Source organism: Mustela nivalis (assembly GCF_964662115.1).
Source record: "Mustela nivalis genome assembly, chromosome: 15".
In the NCBI taxonomy this organism is placed as follows: domain Eukaryota; kingdom Metazoa; phylum Chordata; class Mammalia; order Carnivora; family Mustelidae; genus Mustela; species Mustela nivalis.
In genome coordinates, this window is record NC_139034.1 from 20915608 (window position 1) to 20935352 (window position 19745).

The following is a 19745-nucleotide window of genomic DNA, read 5'->3' on the forward strand; positions in this document are numbered from 1 at the left end:
AATCTTAAAAAAAAAAAAAAAGGAAAAAATCAAAGACTACCTTGTGATATCTGATTGATAGATTCCTATTGACCAGATTACCATTTCCTGAATTCCAATAAGCTCATATCCCAATTACTGAAAATAAATGGCTGCAATTATTATGACTCCCTTATAAGCATCTTTCCAGCTTTGTGTTCGTAATAGACAAGGGGATTCAAGGATCAAAAGACACAGAGAAGACAGTGCAGTAACTGATTAACTTACTGACAGCCACTGGGATTTCTTTTACACAGCACTAGAGTCTGAAAGTTTGTGTCCCCCGGAATCCATATAATGAGATCTAACCCATTAGGGGACAGTGTTAAGAGGTGGGGCCTTGGGGAGGTCATTAGGACATGTGGGCGAAGCTCTCAAGTATGGGATTGGTACCCTCTCAAAAGAGGGCCAAGGACACCTTCACCCCTTTGGCCCTGTGAAGACACTGAAAAAGGCACTTTGTATGAACCAGGAAGTGGGTTCTCACCAGACCAGGTCTGCTGGCACCTTGACATTGGATTCCAGCCTCCAGAACGGTAAGAAATACACTTTTGTTGTAGATAAGCCCCTAATCTGTGGTACTTCGCTACAGCCACACAAAGTTAAGGAAGCAGTGATGATGTCTGTTCTCACAGTTGACCAGTCTAAACCAGTTTATGAGTACCTTCACTCTAGCTCAGTGACTCCCCGGGTATTCTCCATTAGGAAGACAACAAACGGCTTGCTCACTCCAGCACGCTAGCAACGGGGGATTTTACAAAGTGCACGACCTACGTGACATGTCTGTAAGATAAAAATGTAACATCTCCAGTGAGTTTCTCCTGGGCTACTAATGGATGCTGTTGTTTTGTGTGGATCTGCAATACCGTGTGCATACCTTTTCTACTTAAAGAGCAACTCAATTTATCATTGCTCTATTTCAGTGCAGAAGGGGCGGTCACGGGGCAGTGCCTTATCTGTGATTTTGACGGTATAAATTGCCTGCTTCGGCACTGGCTATTCTAAGACTTGCTTACCGTTGTTTATATTTCTAAGCAAAGATCCAGTAATCACAGATTTAGAAGACTGAACAGCTCAAGACAGCCAGATTAGCTGTTCCAAAAAAGGAGTCAGGAGATATATGACCGTATCTTTTGTAGCAAATTTTGTACCTTTTGGGTTGATTTCAGTCACTAAATGGTCAAACCCTAAATAACCTCTGGAAGTAGCTGCTTGGCCGGGTAAGTGAATAACCCACAGAAAATTCCCACCTTCCAGTGCCTGGACTGAGGCAAGAGGAAAAGATTCTCATACCCTGCAAAAGCTCCCTTGAATATGGAGAAAAGGAATGTGATTAGAACCATCAGCTAGAAAATGGCCTCTTTCCTTCTTTCGGGGCCCTTGATTGAGGCCCAGATAAATAATGCATCACTGAAATGAAGACGAGGCAAGCATTTCCTTGACCTCCCAGCCGTGCTGGCAAAAGTGCCTGATCACAGGGTGAGCAGAGGCCCCCTGAAAGGTGTGAGGAGGAGGAGGAGGCAAGTTTGCAGCAACCATTTACTGAAGCTTCAGTGCCCCTGAATAAAGGACGGACTTGAAATGATCAGAAAGGGTCTGTGCACCAGCAGGCTGCTTATGAGCCTCAACGGCCAGCTGGGGAAACTGCAGCTTCCTACAAAATGTTCTCTACAAAATGTTCTCTCCAGGGTGCAGTGTTCCCAATATGTTGATTTCCTTATCTGGGCCTAAAAACCTCAACAACAACAACAAAAGCACTGTATAATGAACTCTTGGTTAAGGCCTAAAGCACACCCAAAGGCAACTGGGCAAGGAGGTCCAGTGGTAGGAGGAGCACGTGAGAAGGGCCTGTGGTCTCCGCCTTCCAGTGCCCATTCCTGGGTGGCTGATGCAACAGCAGGCACGCGCTCTCAATGTTCATTTGTCACTGTTCTGTTGTCAAAGAGCCCAGAGTCACGAGTCTCCATCCCACAGAAACATCCACAAGCTGCCTGAAGGTGATCTGAAAAGCCACCCCTGCCCCATACATCGCTTGCTCTCTACACATTTATTCAACGCACTCAACCTATTAATTTTTAAGCAGTTCTATTTCCTCAATACAAAAAAGAAAATTACCTTTAAAAGCTTTCCTGGGCACTGGATTTCCCATAGAGCTTTTGGAGTTGATACAAGAGTTGTTACACGATCCAAACAAAAAAGAGGTGAAAGGAGTGATTTTAAGGATAACATCCTGCCAACAGCACACGGACCCTGACGCCACCGTGGGCAGGATGAAATGGCAGAGGCATGGGCTGCCAGTCCACCTGGCTGGGAGGAAAGTGGTTCATTCTCAGAGGCCTATCAAGCCCTGGTCTCTGCCAAGGCTGTCAAAGCACTCTAACAAACCTCTCGTGGGGGTGGATTTCCATTATGAGTAGAAATGATTCTCAAGACTCCAGGGCTCCAGGAGGAAGCATCTTTGCTCCTACTGGGAACCCAAGCAAAAAGTCTTTATATTCTTTCCACTCTATCTTCCAATTCCTCTGCTTTTCACCACTCCTGCTATGAAGAGAACATGCCACAACAGCAAATCGAATGCTACACACACACACACACACACACACACACACACACACACCCTCTGAATAAAACCATCAGCGGAATGACCACAGGAAAATAATACAGAGCAGAAAACTTTCAGATGATAGTCCCTGGACATATTACTCACTTGAAAATTCTTTCTCAGTACATGCACATTACATGCACATCTCTTTAGTGTTTTAATATAATCTTCTGTGATATAGTGGTTAAGAGCATAATCTCTGGAGAGAGACATTTACAACTCTGGCATTTACATCTCTGTGGTCTTGGACATCTTATTTTTAAATAACAAGTTCTGTGCCTTGGCATCCTCCTCTGTTAAATGGGGATTGGAATCAACTGTTATGAGGATTAAACATGTTAATACATGCAAAACATTTAGAATAATGCAAATAAAGCTATGATCATTATTATTATAGTTCAAAATTGCTTTCACATGTATTATTATAGTTGTCCCCACAAGCACTCTATGAAACAGAAGTGATCATTTTATCTATGTTTTATTGGTAAGTATGAGGCTCAGTGAAGTGATTTGCTGAAAATAAAAATAATCTGGCCAAACCAAGATTTGAATTGTGGTCTTTTGGCATTAAACCTTAGATTGTTTTCCATTACATGGTATTATTTACATGTAAACAACAACAAAAGCAACTATTATAAAATACAGACACTAGATTAAACTCCTAAAAAGAAGAAAACGATTGAGAACATCATTGTACCCAGTTTAGGAATTCATTCTTGGAATAAGCAAATGATGAGCTGATGGTAGAACTTATAATGTAGCGAAAGCTTGTTTTTAGGTTCACTGTGTAGTACTTTGGAACCCCCAAAATTCTGAAGCGAGGGGAGAAGAGGAATGTATATCAATTTGTATTCATTGTTGTATATTATACTTTTTGTGAAAATAGGTAAACTGTTACCTTGAGAAACCCCAATATACAAAAATGCAGAACTACCAGATGGTTGAGTGACTCGTTATGAAAGGAACCACCAAAGGGCTCAAATGTTTAAATGTGAGCCCTGCTCTCTTACGTTGCTCTAATTCACAAGCTAGCAATGGACTTCTTGATCAATGACATTCAGGCTACGCCCGCTTAGATCTAGAAGACTGAGAATTTCATCCCTCAGCATTCTTCTTCACATGACACTTAGACGAGACAAGTTTTATGAGACAAGCAGAAGACTGGTGAATATAAATGAACAACTGGCAGATATTCCTTCTTTCCTAATGAATTTTGTAATTTAGAGCATTTGAATGGCTCCCTAGGGGAAGAATTCTTTCATGACTAACACTCTTTCTAGTAATTGCATCTATTTCTAATTCATAAAATTTAAATGCTTGTTAGCCTTCAAGAACTTGTCTTCTATTTAATAAAGATTAATCTTTTATTTTTTTAAAGATTAACCTTCTAATTTATGAATCTAGAATTGATTTTTAATATGTACTCTACATACAAATTATCCCTCACACAAATTATCCCTCAAAATAATTTTTAAAAACCATGTGGACAGATGCACATTGAAAACTAAATTTCAAGCAAAGGGAGTACGCTAAAAATTATCATCTTAAACAAAAAGACACAAAAACTCTGAAAGACCAGCAACTTGCACTCTACGTATATCAGTACATATCAGTGATATCTATATATCTATACATATATCTATATATCATATATATATATACACATAGATACACACACACACACACACACATACCACTGTCAGGGTTCTGTCAAACCTTTATAAAAGTCCACACAAGACTTCCCTTTAAGTTCACCTGAGCAACTCACATTTAAATGCCCTCTCATCCAAGTCAACCAATGACCATTCCATAGCTAAAGAAACACACCCCTTCACTATTAATTCTGAAACTGTTTTCAGTACAAGATGTACAAGATGTATAATATTCTAGAAATATGCCTCTTAAAGCCATTCAGATAGAAATATTTCATCCTTTTGATATGTACTGTAAAATCCATAAAATTTAAATCTCTCTAGTGAACATTACTGAGACATAAAGTATTATTTAAACCAAAGAAAGGAAATTAGATTTTTCTCTAATGGTCAGAGTTTACGTCTCAGTCATGCCTAAGGCTATAAGACATTACTACATGAAAAAAATTTAAACAAGACAAAAAAGCACCTTTATGTTAAGTAATTAATAACTGAAAAAACAGAAATCTGTGAGTAATCATTTAAGCTTCAGAGATAGGTATTGCGCTTTATTCCTACGGTTAATCCTATCTACCTCTATCCTCGGTCTGGATGGAGATCAACAGCTAGGTATTTGTTAAGCACGTGACCCAACTTCCTCAACTTCAGCAAAATGCATATTTCACATTCCCTCCCCCATCTGACCCCCCGTGCCACACAGATCCCCCAAGTCCTTGGTTCTTTCCTGTAAAGTCGAAGTCATCCCACGACACCCCTCTTACCTGTTTCCCGTCCAGGGTGTACAGGCGTTTCACCACTCCCGAGTCCAGCTTGATGGCATCGGTGATGTCAGTGAGAACCTGCTCAAAGGAATGAGCGGTTTTCTTGTTCAGCAGAATCCTGACAGCTTTCCGTGGCTTCACCCCACTTCGGATGATGGTGACCAGCTTGGGCCGGATGAAATCCTTATTTTCCCGCACCTCTGATGGGCTCCCTTTGGCAGTGGCCAGTGAAGACACTGCCCGGGAAGCCGAGGTGGTCTTGACATTCACGGACCAGTTGGGATTCACGTTCTTGGTGTACTCCAGTTTCTTGAAGGGCTCTATTGACCCACACACATAGCTCTCTCCTACGGAAGACAGAAATATATTTATTTTATTTCTTTTTAAAATTCTTTATTTGACAGAGATCATAAGTAGGCAGAGAGGCAGGCAGTGCGGGGGGGGGGGGGCTCCCCACTGAGCAGAGACCCCCCCCCAACACACAACACGGGGCTCAATCCCAGGACCCTGAGATCATGACCTGAGCTGAAGGCAGAGGTTTAACCCACTGAGCCACTCAAGTGCCCCGGAAGTGAGAAATATATTTAAATTTACACTAAGGTGAACTCTTTTCCTTTTTCCTAGTCTCTGATTTTTCCTTTTCTACCAGAAGTGAGAGCAAGTTTTGACTTTCTTTCTTTCTTTTTTTTTTTTTTTTAAGGTTTTATTTATTTATTTGACAGAGAGAAATCACAAGTAGTTGGAGAGGCAGGCAGAGAGAGAGAGAGGGAAGCAGGCTCCCTGCTAAGCAGAGAGCCCAATGCGGGACTCGATCCTAGGACCCTGAGATCATGTCCTGAGCCAAAGGCAGCGGCTTAACCACTGAGCCACCCAGGCGCCCCAAGTTTTGACTTTCTGAACAATGGAAGCATGACTAACAATTAATGAAAAGAATGATTTTTTTTTTTTTACTTCTAATCTGGCTCTGTCAACACCAGATTGATACCTTAGAGAGGGAAAAAATCATCATTCTTCCCTTTCTTCATTTACTGACTGCTTTTTCTGACAGAAATACAGACATTGAATAGACATCAAGAATAAAATTGAATTTAAAAAAGGAAGTATTTTTTGGGATTTGGGGCTATTTATATTTGCAGGAAACTTCAAAATCAGAGGTACCTACATTTAGGAATAATGTAAATAACACAATTTGAAAACTTAAAGTGGATCAGAAAACAGCTTCTTAGAATAGTTCTGTGATTCACTGTATGGTGAGAGATGGGAGCTACAGTTGTGCTGAGCACAGCATAACAAAGGTATGGAGAAGCTGAATCACTACGTTGTACACCTGGAGGTAATGCAACATTGTGTGTCAAATACACTCAAATTTAAAAATTTTTAAAAAGCTATGTAATTTATAATTTTGATGGGAATGTGTGCTGAACATTTTGTAAATTCAAGTAAAATTCCAATAACAAGCAAAAGTTCTGTCACCTTCTAGACCCCAAGATCTCACCTGCTGCTGTTCGCCTGCTTGGACCCACCATCCTCTGTCCCACGTTCCTCCTTAAGTACTTCTTTCCAGCTTATCTCTTAATCAGGCAAAAGCCCCAGGGAGCACAGCATCCCCTGAAGGAAACCAAAACTGCCCCTCAAGCAATAATGGATGTTTGCCAGAAGAGCCATCCAAACCCAAACCACTCAGACCAGTTAGAGTTTAATCACTAAATCAGCCCCCCAACCCAGATGGACAATGGTACTACCCACAGTTACCTTTACCTCATTGTAATGCTAAAAATTCATCCCCAGGAGGTGGAGACTTAACATGCAAATGAAACATTTGATGTTTGAAGCAGCCTGGTCTGTCCACTGGACCTGAGTTCCCCTTTCCCAGGATTTCCGACCCTACACACTTAAACAGTGTCCTTTCAAGCTGTTGTTCGGAGAGTCAGTCTGACACCTTTGTACTGACTGTATGTCCCTTCAGCTGCAGCTGCCTGTGCTTTTATTTATTATTTTTATAAACATACAATGTATTATTAGCCCCAGGGGTACAGGTGTGTGAATCGCCAGGTTTACACACTTCACAGCACTCACCATAGCACCTACGCTCCCCAATGTCCATAACCCCACCTCCTTCTCCCTACCCACCTCCCCTGGCAACCTCAGTTTGTTTTGTGAGATTAAGAGTCTCTTATGGGGGCCCGCCTGGGTGGCTCAGTGGGTTAAAGCCTCTGCCTTCAGCTCAGGTCATGATCCCAGGACCAGCCCCACACAGGGCTCTCTGCTCGCGGGGAGCCTGCTTCCCTCTCTCTCTCTGCCTGCTTCTCTGCCTGCTTGTGATCTTCGTCTGTCAAATAAATAAATAAAATCTTAAAAAAAAAAAAAAGAGTCTCTTATGGTTTGTCTCCCTCCCGATCCCATCTTGTTTCATTTATTCTTTTCTACCCCCCAAACCCCTCATGTCGCATCTCCACTTCCTCATATTAGAGAGATCATATGATAGTTGTCTTTCTCTGATTGAGTTATTAGGCTAAGCATAATAACCTCTAGTTCCATCCACGTCATCGCAAATAGCAAGATTTGATTTCTTTTTATCTGCCTGTCCTTTAAACACTGGGTCCAGTCTCGTTTCTACTGTTGCTGGGTCCAAAGACCCGAATCCTGTAACAACCACACTGCCTGTCCTCCCATCTACACGGGGCCAAGTGCAGTGATCCGCATACACTAGGAAGCCAATTCATGTTTGTTTACAGATAAAAAGTTCTGAGAATGGTTAACTTATAAACTGTAGCTTCAGAAACTGACTCTAAAATAAGTGTAATTACATAAAATGAATAAGGTTCGAGGATCTAATGAATAACATGGTGACTATATACTGTGGTATAACTGAAATTTGCTGAGAGTAGAACTTAAGTATTTTCTCAAAAAAAGAAAAAAGATAAATAGTAAATAATGGATGTGTTAATTAACTTGGTGGAGGGAATCTTTCACAATATATACATATATCAAATCATCATGAGGTAGGCTTTAAATATCTTACAGTTTTGTTAGTTATACTCCAGTAAAGCTGGGGTGAAAAAAAAGAAGAAGAAGGAAGAAAGAAATTAATTAAATTAGATTTTATTAAAAATGGCTCCTTAACACAGAATTGTTTAATGAAAATACTCTATTAAATAGATGTGGCTCGCACAAAAAAGAAAGTAACACACATACCAAGTGATGATAAATCATAAAATGAATGAATATATATATATATATATATATATGTATATATGTAAATATTTCATAAAGCTAGGTCAGTGCATTTTGAAGTTAAAGATTTTATCATGGCTTTTTTGTGTGTTATTCTTTATAACAAGGAGTAGTTAAAATGCTAAAAATCTTTCATAATTACAGGTAAAGTGACCTAGGTCTAATCCTACACAGCCCATTTACTTTTATCTAAATCCTTGTTCTATTTTTAAATTACTAGTGCAAGCATCCAAAGCCACAGTATCCACATAAAAATAATTGAACCAGGGTTTCAAAAATAAGAAAGCATTGTTATACATGTTATCAAACATTTACTCTGTAAGTGCTTTTAGAATACATTCTAGTGGGTGTTTATATATTGTGTCTTACTATAAGTTGCACACATAGTAAATTCAGCAAACCCCTTCTCTATTCACCTAGCAGGTTATTACTGGTCCCAACTATGCTTTTCTTAAGATGTATGTAGAGATCAAAAACATATGCATGGGGGGTCCCAACGACAGTGGTGCTTCTGAGGCTTTGTGGAGATGGGGGAATGTTCTGATGGGGAGAGAAATGGAAGTCTGAGCTCTGGCCTCTTAAGATCTTGGGCAAGTCCCTTAGTCTTCTCAGTGGTAGTTTATCTGTGTATCTGATGAAACTATTTCAGTGGAGACTCATCTCACTCTGTTTTTGTGAAGATCAAATTAGATGACAGAGGTCAGAGTAATCTCAAATACAAAACTTCTACACAAATGGAAACCCCCTCTAAGGCTGCATTACCCTGATTGTGCAGTAAGCCTGAAAGGAAAATTAAAAAAACAAAATTACTAGAAATCCGTGAGCAGATCATACATTATAAGGTATTAATTGTTTCTAGCTAGTTACAGCAGACGTCACCTTGGGTCCATCTCAATATGAGGGGGCCCCAAATGGTCCTCAACAAAGCAGACACAGCCCAAAATAGAGCAGGCAAAACCCATCTGTCAGAATTCTGTGCTAATCGGGGATATGCAACTGTCTGATTATTTCTAAGTTTATGTCCTAAGCTAATAGTTAATATCAAAACAAAGTGAGTGGTTTATGTAAGGGCCTATTTAGCAAGAGCAGCCCCACCTCAGTTAAACAGCCATTTTGTTTTTTATGCAGTAAAACTTTTAACTGACCCTGTCCCCCTCCTCCCCTTCTCCCCTCAACTTACTTAAAAGCAAGTCCTTGCCATTTGCGACAACATGGATGGAACTAGAGCCTATCATGCTTAGCGAAATAAGTCAAGCAGAGAAAGACAACTATCATATGATCTCCCTGATATGAGGAAGTGGTGATGCAACATGGGGGCTTAAGTGGGTAGGAGAAGAATCAATGAAACAAGATGGGATTGGGAGGGAGACAAACCATAAGTGACTCTTAATCTCACAAAACAAACTGAGGGTTGCTGGGGGGAGGGGGTTTGGGAAAAGGGGGTGGGATTATGGACATTGGGGAGGGTATATGCTTTGGTGAGTGCTGTGAAGTGCATAAACCTGGTGATTCACAGACCTGTACCCCTGGGGATAAAAATATATGTTTATTAAAAAAAAAAATAAAAGAAGGGAATCTTTCTGCCCTTCAACAGACGAATGGATAAGGAAGATGTGGTCCATATACACTATGGAGTATTATGCCTCCATCAGAAAGGATGAATACTCAACTTTTGTAGCAATATGGATGGGACTGGAAAAGATTATGCTGAGTGAAATAAGTCAAGCAGAGAGAGTCAGTTATCATATGGTTTCACTTACTTGTGGACCATAACAAATATCATGGAGGACATGGGGAGTTGGAGAGGAGAAGGGAGTTGGGGGAAATTGGAAGGGGAGGTGAACCATGAGAGACTATGGAGTCTGAAAAACAATCTGAGGGGAATGAAGTGGTGGGGGGGTGGGAGGTTGGGGTACCAGGTGGTGGGTAATATAGAGGGCACAGATTGCATGGAGCACTGGGTGTGGTGCAAAAATAATGAATACTGTTATGCTGAAAATAAATAAATTTAATTTAAAAAAAAAAAAAAAAAAAAAAAAAAGCAAGTCCAGGAAACCAGTCCCAGGTAACAAAGCCCAAATACAAGGGTGGTCAGGTCAGGTAGAGATAATAGCCTGAACGCAGGGAATGCATGGATGAGTCGGATCAAGTGGAGACATCCAATCAATGGGGCGCACATACTGTCTTCCCAGCTTGCAAGGAGTACAGGCCCCGACTTTTGGGCGCCAATTCTGACCAAAGTGATAGGCTAGTTCTAATAGCTACTGTGGGGTGAATTGTAATTCAATTGGCCACCCGTGTGTGACCTAGCATGACTGTGCAGCTTTCTCTGTGTGTTACAATTTCATTGGCCACCTGTGTATGGCCAGGCCCAACCACATGGCCTTTGCTCTATAAAAGTTAGTCTGTAAGGCAAGGAGGGGTCGCCTCTTTGCAAGGGACGTCCCTGGCTGGTCAGTTTGATTCTTGATGCTTGGCGTGAAATAAAGCTTTGCTTGACCTTCGCTTTGTATTAGTCTCACTCCTTTGACCATGGACCCATTATTGGGGGACCCAACAGTTTATACTCCAAGAACAACAAAAAAACTTTTTAACTTCAAAAAATATATAATTAGGAAAGCTAGGAATTTTAAAGTACTTGCATTAACAATATGGAGTGGGTTTGTTAAAAAAAGAATATTAACACTTTTTTTACACTTTAATAAAGAACACTGAAAAAAAATTTGAAGCATGACACTTTTGAGAAGGTAATGCTAATTTGGTTTTAGCAACAATGACCGGAAGAAACATATGTTAAATCTGTGCTGTCCCTTAGTGTCTCCTCTGCCTGGCTTACCAGATTCAAAGACTGAAAAGGAATCTTGGGGAAGGGTGTGAGATCCAATTAAGAATGATATTGTGCCACATGGAAAGCGACAGCACTTTCAGAAGAGGACAGAGCTGGTCACCAAACCCAAGATCACATACCACTCACTGCTGCCATTTAGAATCTACTACACTGTTCAGGAATTCAATAAGACAAGATGGGTTTCCTTATGCTAAAAAGCTTCTATTACATTTTGCAAATATATTTACATTAAAGACTTATTTGACCCCACATTTTGGCAACTTTTCTTTTAATCATAATTCTGAACTTCTTCCCACCTCTAGAGATACTGCCTTGTCTTGACTCAATTTAAAGTTGATTTTCTGAATTTTTTAGAAAATAACTTTTTAATTAATGTACTAATATCATCGACAACTGTAAATTAGCAAATGTAATTGTTCTGAATGCAAAGAATATATCGTCTTAATTTGGTCAAATAGCTATGTGTATCCAGTGTTTAATCTCTCCCTAAATGGGGCACAACTTAAGGGATATGTTATATTCTTGATTAGAAAGTCATCAAAAGGTTGCATTCAAGTCCTGACAGATACGGGTATTAAAGGCCACTGAAAAATTAAAAAATAAAGTAATACTTGTAATCCCTGTAATAAACTTCCTATATACACTAAGCCATCCCAAAGGTTTATGGTGTAATTTATATTGCAACAATAAAATAAAAGTTAATTTAGCAAAACCAAAGTATATTTGAGCAAAATGGTCTGATGTTATATTTATAATAAAAAATTATACTTGATCTTCAAACTATTTCTGGCACAGAGCTGCTAAAACCCTTGGAATTTCCTAAGTGATTAGAGAAATAAAGATATCTTGATATGCATAACAAGCCCCTTTCAACCACATTTTAGTTTATGTTAACAAGGAGGCCTGGAAAGCACATGAGGATGGGGGCTGGATGCCAGGGGAACCATGAGTGTGATGAGAAGGTAGAAGCTTTCAGTCTACCTCCCTGACTTTAGAGAGGGGAGAGGGGCTAGTAGCTGAATCCAGTGATTTAATCACTTGTGCCTATGAAATGAAGCATCCATTTAAAAAAAAAAAAAAAAAAAAGGACAGGGTCCAGAGAGCTTCCAGTTGGTGAATATTCAATGGGAGTGGTGAGCTCAGAGAACATGAAGGCTCCAATCCCTTTCCATAGTGCTTGCCTGATGCATCTCTTCCATCTGGCTGCTCCTAAATTATATACTTTTATAATAAACTGGTAATCCAGGAAGTAAAATGTTTTCCCATGTTCTGTGAGCCACTCTTGCAAATTAATTGAACCAAATGAGAGGGGTCATGGGAACCTCTTATCTATTTATTGGCCAACCCATCAGAAGCAGAGGTGACCACTTGGATTTGATTGGTGGGTATATGGGGAAGACCCACACACAGGTCAGAATGGGTGACCAGCATTTGAGGACCCCAAATGTGCTTTGAAAGCTTCGGATTATTTACTGTAGGTGAAGCTTAATAAGGATGGCAAGATGGAAAGATCATAGATGGTTTAAAGGAAATGGTGTAACAGTCTATTTAGAAGTAGAGCTGGGAATTACCAAACATCATGACTTACTTACTGGTTGGTTATCATACTGCTGGTTTTGTTCCAGTTTATTCAATCTAAAAATCTTTGTGTTAAGACTGATTCTCAACTTGAAATTTAATAATCTGGGTATCCAAGACACCCCAACAAATAGAGAGCTGTATAAGAAGCATCTGTCTGGATTTCTGTGGCATTTATAAAAGTCAAAAAACTAATATCTGCTTTTTTTTTTTTTTTAAAGATTTTATTTATTTATTTGACAGGCAGAGATCACAAGTAGAAAGAGAGGCAGGCAGAGAGAGAGGAGGAAGCAAGCTCCCCGCTGAGCAGAGAGCCTGACACGGGGCTCGATCCCAGGACCCTGGGATCATGACCTGAGCTGAAGGCAGAGGCTTTAACCCTCTGAGCCACCCAGGCGCCCCCTAATATCTGCTTTTAAACACAGATAAAAATCAAGAAAATGACTGTTAAAAAGAAAAAAAAATAAGGAAATAAAGCATGATATTATGTTGGGATCCAACCAATGCTTACTAAAATAACAGAATATGTTAATTTCTTCCCTGAAAGATCTAAGTATTTTGGGGCTCTTGGAGAAATGGAATGATTTCTGTGTAAGCATATTAGATTATTTTTGAGGTCCTGAAGGTTCTATGTTTAACTTTGTTTTCAAAAAATCACACAAGCATTTGTAAATTTATTATATTGCTACTGTTCAAAATATGGAAATAAATGTTCTTTAACAAAGTTTATTATTTCAAAACCTGTAAAGTTAATTCTATTTGGCCATGAGCTCCCATTATGAAATTAAAGATTTTCCACTTAAAGGAAATTATCTAAGTCAATACTGAAAACTTCCAGGAATGTGATACCAGCTTCCTGGTTGACCAGGCCTATGATGAATGAGCTAGGAAGGTATCCTTCCACAAGATCACATATTAGGAGATTCTAGAAGTTTGCTCCATTTTCCCCTTACTGCTGGAGCTTTTTCTTTGGCTCAGAGTAGGACTTGTAAATGTCCTATATAACATCACTTGACCTCAGTCTGAAAATGACCTAATCTCTGGTTGCTACTTCCTCTAGGACTTCTTTAGTTCCAAATGTGGCATATTCTTAGGTGAGAGATACCTATAAAAATTTCATTTTTCCAGGGAATAAGGTTTCTCATTAAAAGCTGTAGACTTGGGGTGCCTGGGTGGCTCAGTGGGTTAAGCCACTGCCTTCGGCTCTGGTCATGATCTCAGGGCCCTGGGATCGAGTCCCGCATCAGGCTCTCTGCTTAGCAGAGAGCCTGCTTCCCTTCCTCTCTCTCTGCCTACCTCTCTGCCTACTGGTGATCTCTCTCTGTCAAATAAATAAATAAAATCTTTAAAAAAAAAAATAAATAAAAGACACTGATTTAAGAAGAAGATTTTGATAGTGCTATTAAAGGCAAGAGAAAAGATTCCTCAAAGGCACTTTGGGTCATTCTTCCATGGAATTCTTTTATAATATCATAGTATACAAAAATAAGCTTTCAGAAAATAAAATTTGAATGTGTATGTCATACCTATAGAAAATGTCAAGTTCTCAAATTCAAAGCAACAGAAAAATAACATTAAAAAAAATGAGAGATCCAAATTTTTAAATTTAAAAGTACTCTGAAAAGTAGGGAAATTAAAATAAAAAGGCAAAAACAGACTGAGGATCTACACAGAACAACGGGTTACTATACTGGGCAAAGCTTGTTATAATTTACAAAAATACAGGGTACCAAAATATACGACAAAAGATAAAGACAAAATATATAGAAACTAGAATATATTACTAGTGCCATTATAAATCAGTAAAAACCTTTTTTGAAAGCAACATGGCCAATTATATTTGGAACCATGAAAATGTATATTCTCATTGTTAAAACTTTCTCCTAAGGACATAACAGAATAACAAATAACAAAACTGCAAAAAAATTTAAAAATTAAAAAAACATTTTAATAAAATAAAATTAAGAAACAACAAAACTGCAACAAGCACATACAGCATTAGCCATGAAAACTAAAAACGAACCACAAACTCCTAAATTTTCAATAGGAGGCACAAAATCTGAATTTACCACTCTGGGAGTTAAAAGACTCCTAAGTCATGAGCTTGTCTTCAAAAGAGCTTAGAAACCAAGATGTATATATGAAAAGACTTCACCACAAGGCAGTAAGCGATAATTGCTAAGTAAGGGGTCCAGGCAACCCTAACTCGGGAGAGAAGGAAATCACTTCCCACTTCCCACTGAGCAATCAATAAAGAAGAAATGGAATTCATGCTGGCCTTGGAAGTGAGGGTAAGATTTTTCACTAGCAGAAAAGAAAGAGGACAGCAATTCAGATAAAAATAAAATAAAAATATTCTCCTCCACACGATACAGTAAAGAGACAGTCTGAGAGATATTACTATGTCTTTCTCAAAAAATAAAATAAAAATGGTTCCATGGACAAACAAGTTAGAGTAAGACTGTGATAAGGTCCAAGGTCAAAGCTTTTGTGCATGATCAGAACCAGGATTCAGAACGCTTGCAACTGGCTTCCATGGAAAGGGAGGACTGAAGGTAGGATGTGGGAAGAGAGAAGATGAGAAAGTTGGTATAACAGACCAGGAGAGGAGATGGAGAATTGAGCTTTACATATGTGCACCAGGAGCAGAGAGGAGTGGGCACAATAAGAAGTACTTAGCAGATAGAATCAGTTGACTAGATGGTAGAATTGGCAACTGTCTGGATGTGGGAACCAAGGGAATCGGAGTCAAAATGACAAAAATGAAATGATGACATCAGAACTTCCATTTTGTTGACTTTTCATATACCACCATACGTAGAATAAGAAGGGAACCAGGTTTGGATTTGATGGTAAGGGAAGATACTAATTTGGTTGTGCGCATACTAAATTTGAAATTCCTAGGAGCCAATTAGTTGGAAATTTCCAGCAAGCAGTTAGAAATATAAGCCTGGAGTTTGAAGGGTGATGCATATGGCAGCTGCAGAGATGGAACCGAAGAAAACACTCCAGGAAACCAAGCCCGTTTGGACAAGAAAAAATGCAGAGCGACACCAGTCTCTAAAGAGTGCCCGGAGATGGAGGAGCCAGTGAAGGAAGTGAAGAGAAATCAGGTGCCTGATGCCTTGGAAATGGAAAGGTAAGTGTGAGACTGGAAGAGATCTAGATGCGAGCATCCAATGCTCCAGGTTCAGCAATGATGATAAAGATTCCTGAGAGATCACTGGCGTGGCCACTAAAAGACCACGTGTGGCCCTATCCCTGACTTGCAAAGACTTTGGTATAAATTAAGTAAGTATATTATAATGTCATGATGCTAATCAAGGAGTTGAAGTGTGATTGGAAGCTACACAACTAGAGACAGCATATAAGATATTTCTAAGCACAGGAGACATCTGGGTTTGACAGGTCAGAAAGAGCAAGGCAAGAATTTTTTAGATTGTGAGAGATTTGTGTCTCTGTAGGCTGAGGGATGAGGATAGAGACACCATTGGCAGAAGAAGTTATGTTAATGTCTGCCATGCAGCAGATCCTGTTCTAACCCATGCTGTTTAACCTATAATCCTCAACACAATCCTATGAGCTAAGTATTAATATACCACTTATCACAGGGCACAATGAGGTACAGAGAGAGAGGCAGCTGGCTCAAGGTCACATGGCTAGCAAAGGCTGAGCCAGGATTCAAAGGCAGGTTGACTGACTCCAGAGCCATAACTTAACCATGACATTACGCACCTTCAGGAGAGCACCATCTACTGCCCTAGCAGGAGAGAAGGGGAGCCTGGAGAGATGGGAGAGCACAAGCAAAGAATGCAGCTGAGCTCACTGCTAAGTCTCTCGGTGGGTAACAGGAGAAATGGACAAAACTGAAGGAGCAGGAAGGAGCAGGGTCACTGAGAGAAATCCATTAAAGACTGTGCGCTGTGTTCTACAACTACGTGGAGAGCCGCAATGAAGCAAACGTATGGCACAAAGGGGTCTGTCTGTGGCCAGGGTTATAGGCAACAAAACTGGCTTAAAAACTACCATCTTAGGACACATGTGTGTCCTAAAGGATCTGACCTAAGACAGACTCTGGCATGGAAAAGCAGGAACAAATACAGGTTGCATAAAGAAGGGATAAACAAATTGTCAAAGAGAAACTAAGATGTGTATTTTCAGTTTACGAGCCAATTGCAATAGCGCAGCAAAGAGAAGACCACACAAGACTCAAGTGGTAGGAATATGAGGAGTTATTATTGAATTTTTTAAACATTCTTGCATCTTTCGGGGCACCTGGGTGGCTCAGTGGGTTAAAGCCTCTGCCTTCGACTCAGTCAGGATCCCAGGGTCCTGGGATCAAGCCCCACATGGGGCTCTCTGCTCAGTAGGGAGCCTGCTTCCCTTCCTCCTCTCTGCCTGCCTCTCTGCCTATTTGTGATCTCTGTCTGTCAAATAAATAAATAAAAATCTTTAAAAAAAAAAAAAACTTCTTGCATCTTTCAAATTTTCTACAATGCTCAATGTATAGGAATGTATCACCCCTGCAGGAAAAAATACTGAAGTTGCTAAAACACTAATGAGAACTTAAAAACTATAGCACTGATGGTGGAGAGGACAGATTGAAGAAATGTCTTAAGCAGGACCAGCACAATTTAGTGACAGCATTGATTTGACAGGTGAAGGGAAAGAGAAGTCAAGAGGGATATTAGGTTAGATGGCGACACCATTTAACAAGATCCGGAATATGAGAAGAGGAATGAATTCTGGGTAATGGAAAAGAATGAGGTCATATTTATGCTGGCTGAGTTTGAAAGGACTGAGGACTAGAGTACCAGTTAAGTATATCCAGGTGGTAGGAGTAAAGAAGAAAAGTTTTATTACTATTTGGAAGAAATGGGCCTTAAAAGAGTGGTTAAAATAATAAGAGTTGATGATATCACAGTAGCTCCAAAGACAGGAAAAGTAGAGCACATCTATGTTTAAGGGTGAGACAAGTAAAGAGGGAAATAGAAATTCACCATTCAAACAGCACCACAATGACTGCTATAGGCAAACCCACCAGGAAATGCCAAAATTCATGGGCAAAATTGAAGGAGAAACAAGATATTCACATAGTCTCAAAGTTTCTCCCCCAAATATTTATTCACTGCAAATGGGAAAAATAGTAATTTCAGCGTGAAGGTAAGTGGCAGACACCATCTTTACCAACTGATCATGGCTATTCTGTCCAGTAATAAGACACGGCAACACCCTGTACCCTGAAATGATGTACCAAAAGGAACACAGCATCACTTCTGTGGAATTCTGGCCACAAATACCAAACTTTAATCTAGTCATCAGCTACACCCAAATTGAAGGACATTCTCTGACTGACCAGTACTCTTCAAAATGGTCAAGTCATTAGAGACAAGGAAAGACTAAAGAACGGTCACAGCTTAGCAGACAAAAAGAAGACAGAACAGCTGAAGGCAACATGTGATTCTGGAACAAAAAAAAAAAAAATGCCAGTCGGAGGGAAACTGATGAAAGCTGAAAAAAAGCCTGTAGTTATTACCATTGTTCCAAAAGTAATGTCTATTTTTGATCATTGTGCGATGGTTATGTATGATGTTCCATTGTGGGAAGGGCCTATGAGAACTGCTTATTTTTATGACACTTCTAATAAGTCTACATTAGTTTCAAAATATAAACTTTCAAAAATGAGGAAGTAGCCTAGGAAAAGTTTAAATTGAACCCCTACCTCACACACTGTACTAATAGGACATTCATCAGAATACCTTTTTAAGTAAAAACAAAAAATACTAGAAGAAAATGAGGGAAACACTTTTATAATCTCAGAGTACGACCCAGGAGGCATGAAAATCATACCATAGGGGCGCCTGGGTGTGCTCAGTGGGTTAAGCCTCTACCTTCAGCTCAGGTCATAATCTCAGGGTCCTGGGATCGAGCCCTGCATCAGGCTCTGCTCAGCGGGGAGCCTGCTTCCCCCTCTCCCTCTGCCTGCCTCTCTGCCTATTTGTGATCTCTCTCTCTCTCTATCTATGTCAAATAAATAAATAAACTTTTTAAAAAAGAAAACCATACCATAAATTAAAAGGCTGATACATTTCATTATTTCAACTTTTTTCAATCTGCATGGCAAAAAACATAAAAAAAAACAACATCACTAGATAAAGAGCAATACAGGAAAGAAAACTTCCAATTAATATCCCAAAAAGCTAATATCTCTAAAAGAAAAAGAAAAAAAAAATCTTATAAGTCAATTAAAAAAAAAACCCAATCTGGTAGAAAAAAGGTCAAAAACTCTGAAGAAACAAAACATAGAAAAAGAAATACCAATGCATTTTTAATTATATGAAAAGATGAAACTTAAAACTATAAGTGGATACATGCTTTTCTTTTCATAATAGGTTGGCAAGTAGCAAAACATTAGACAAAACACTGTCTTGTTGAGGGTATAGGAAAATAGCCCATCTCATATGTTACTGATGGGAGTATAAACTGGTACCACATCTATGAAGATCTGCCACAGCCCTTAAGAATCTAACGCTTATACCTCTCCATCCAGCAATATGACTTCTGGGAATTTGTCCTTCAAAGATTCTCCTACATGGGTAGAAAACTCAAATCCAAGGATATTCACTGCAAAATTGTGTCTTATAACAAAGACAGGTCATAACCTATCAATAAAATCCCACTGATAAAAGACAGGTTAAATAAGCAAGGATATTTTTATATGAAGGAATACTATGAAGTCAGTAAAAAGGACACTAGTTCTAGCTGTATGATAGGATGTACTGTTAAGTGCACAAAGCAAGGCACAGAACTGTAAGCATGGTAAGTTACCTCCTGGGCAAACGATAGGTATATCCTTAACAGGCGTTGGTATTTTTAGGCTGATACTCGAAAACAAAAACAAAACAACAACAACAAGTAAATTATTTGCCTGAGGGGAGCCTTAGTGAAAGTACGCATTAGAGCCATTCCAGAATTCGTTTAAAACTTTTACCACTGTAGGAAGAGGCACAGAAGAAGCCAGTGAATTACAGAAAGAAATCGATGAAACCACA

The 19745-nt window shown here is 39.5% G+C and overlaps 1 protein-coding gene across 8 annotated transcripts in view; it reads right to left on the reverse strand.

Moving 5' to 3' along the window:
• DCLK1 (doublecortin like kinase 1) overlaps positions 1 to 19745 on the reverse strand; it is a 352644-nt gene that overhangs the window by 322902 nt on the left and 9997 nt on the right. For all 8 annotated transcript variants that reach the window (XM_082700457.1, XM_082700459.1, XM_082700458.1 and 5 more), the window contains exon 3: positions 5034 to 5380. In XM_082700457.1, the coding sequence (XP_082556583.1) occupies positions 5034 to 5380 (347 nt within the window). The remainder of the gene's footprint in view (positions 1 to 5033; positions 5381 to 19745) is intronic.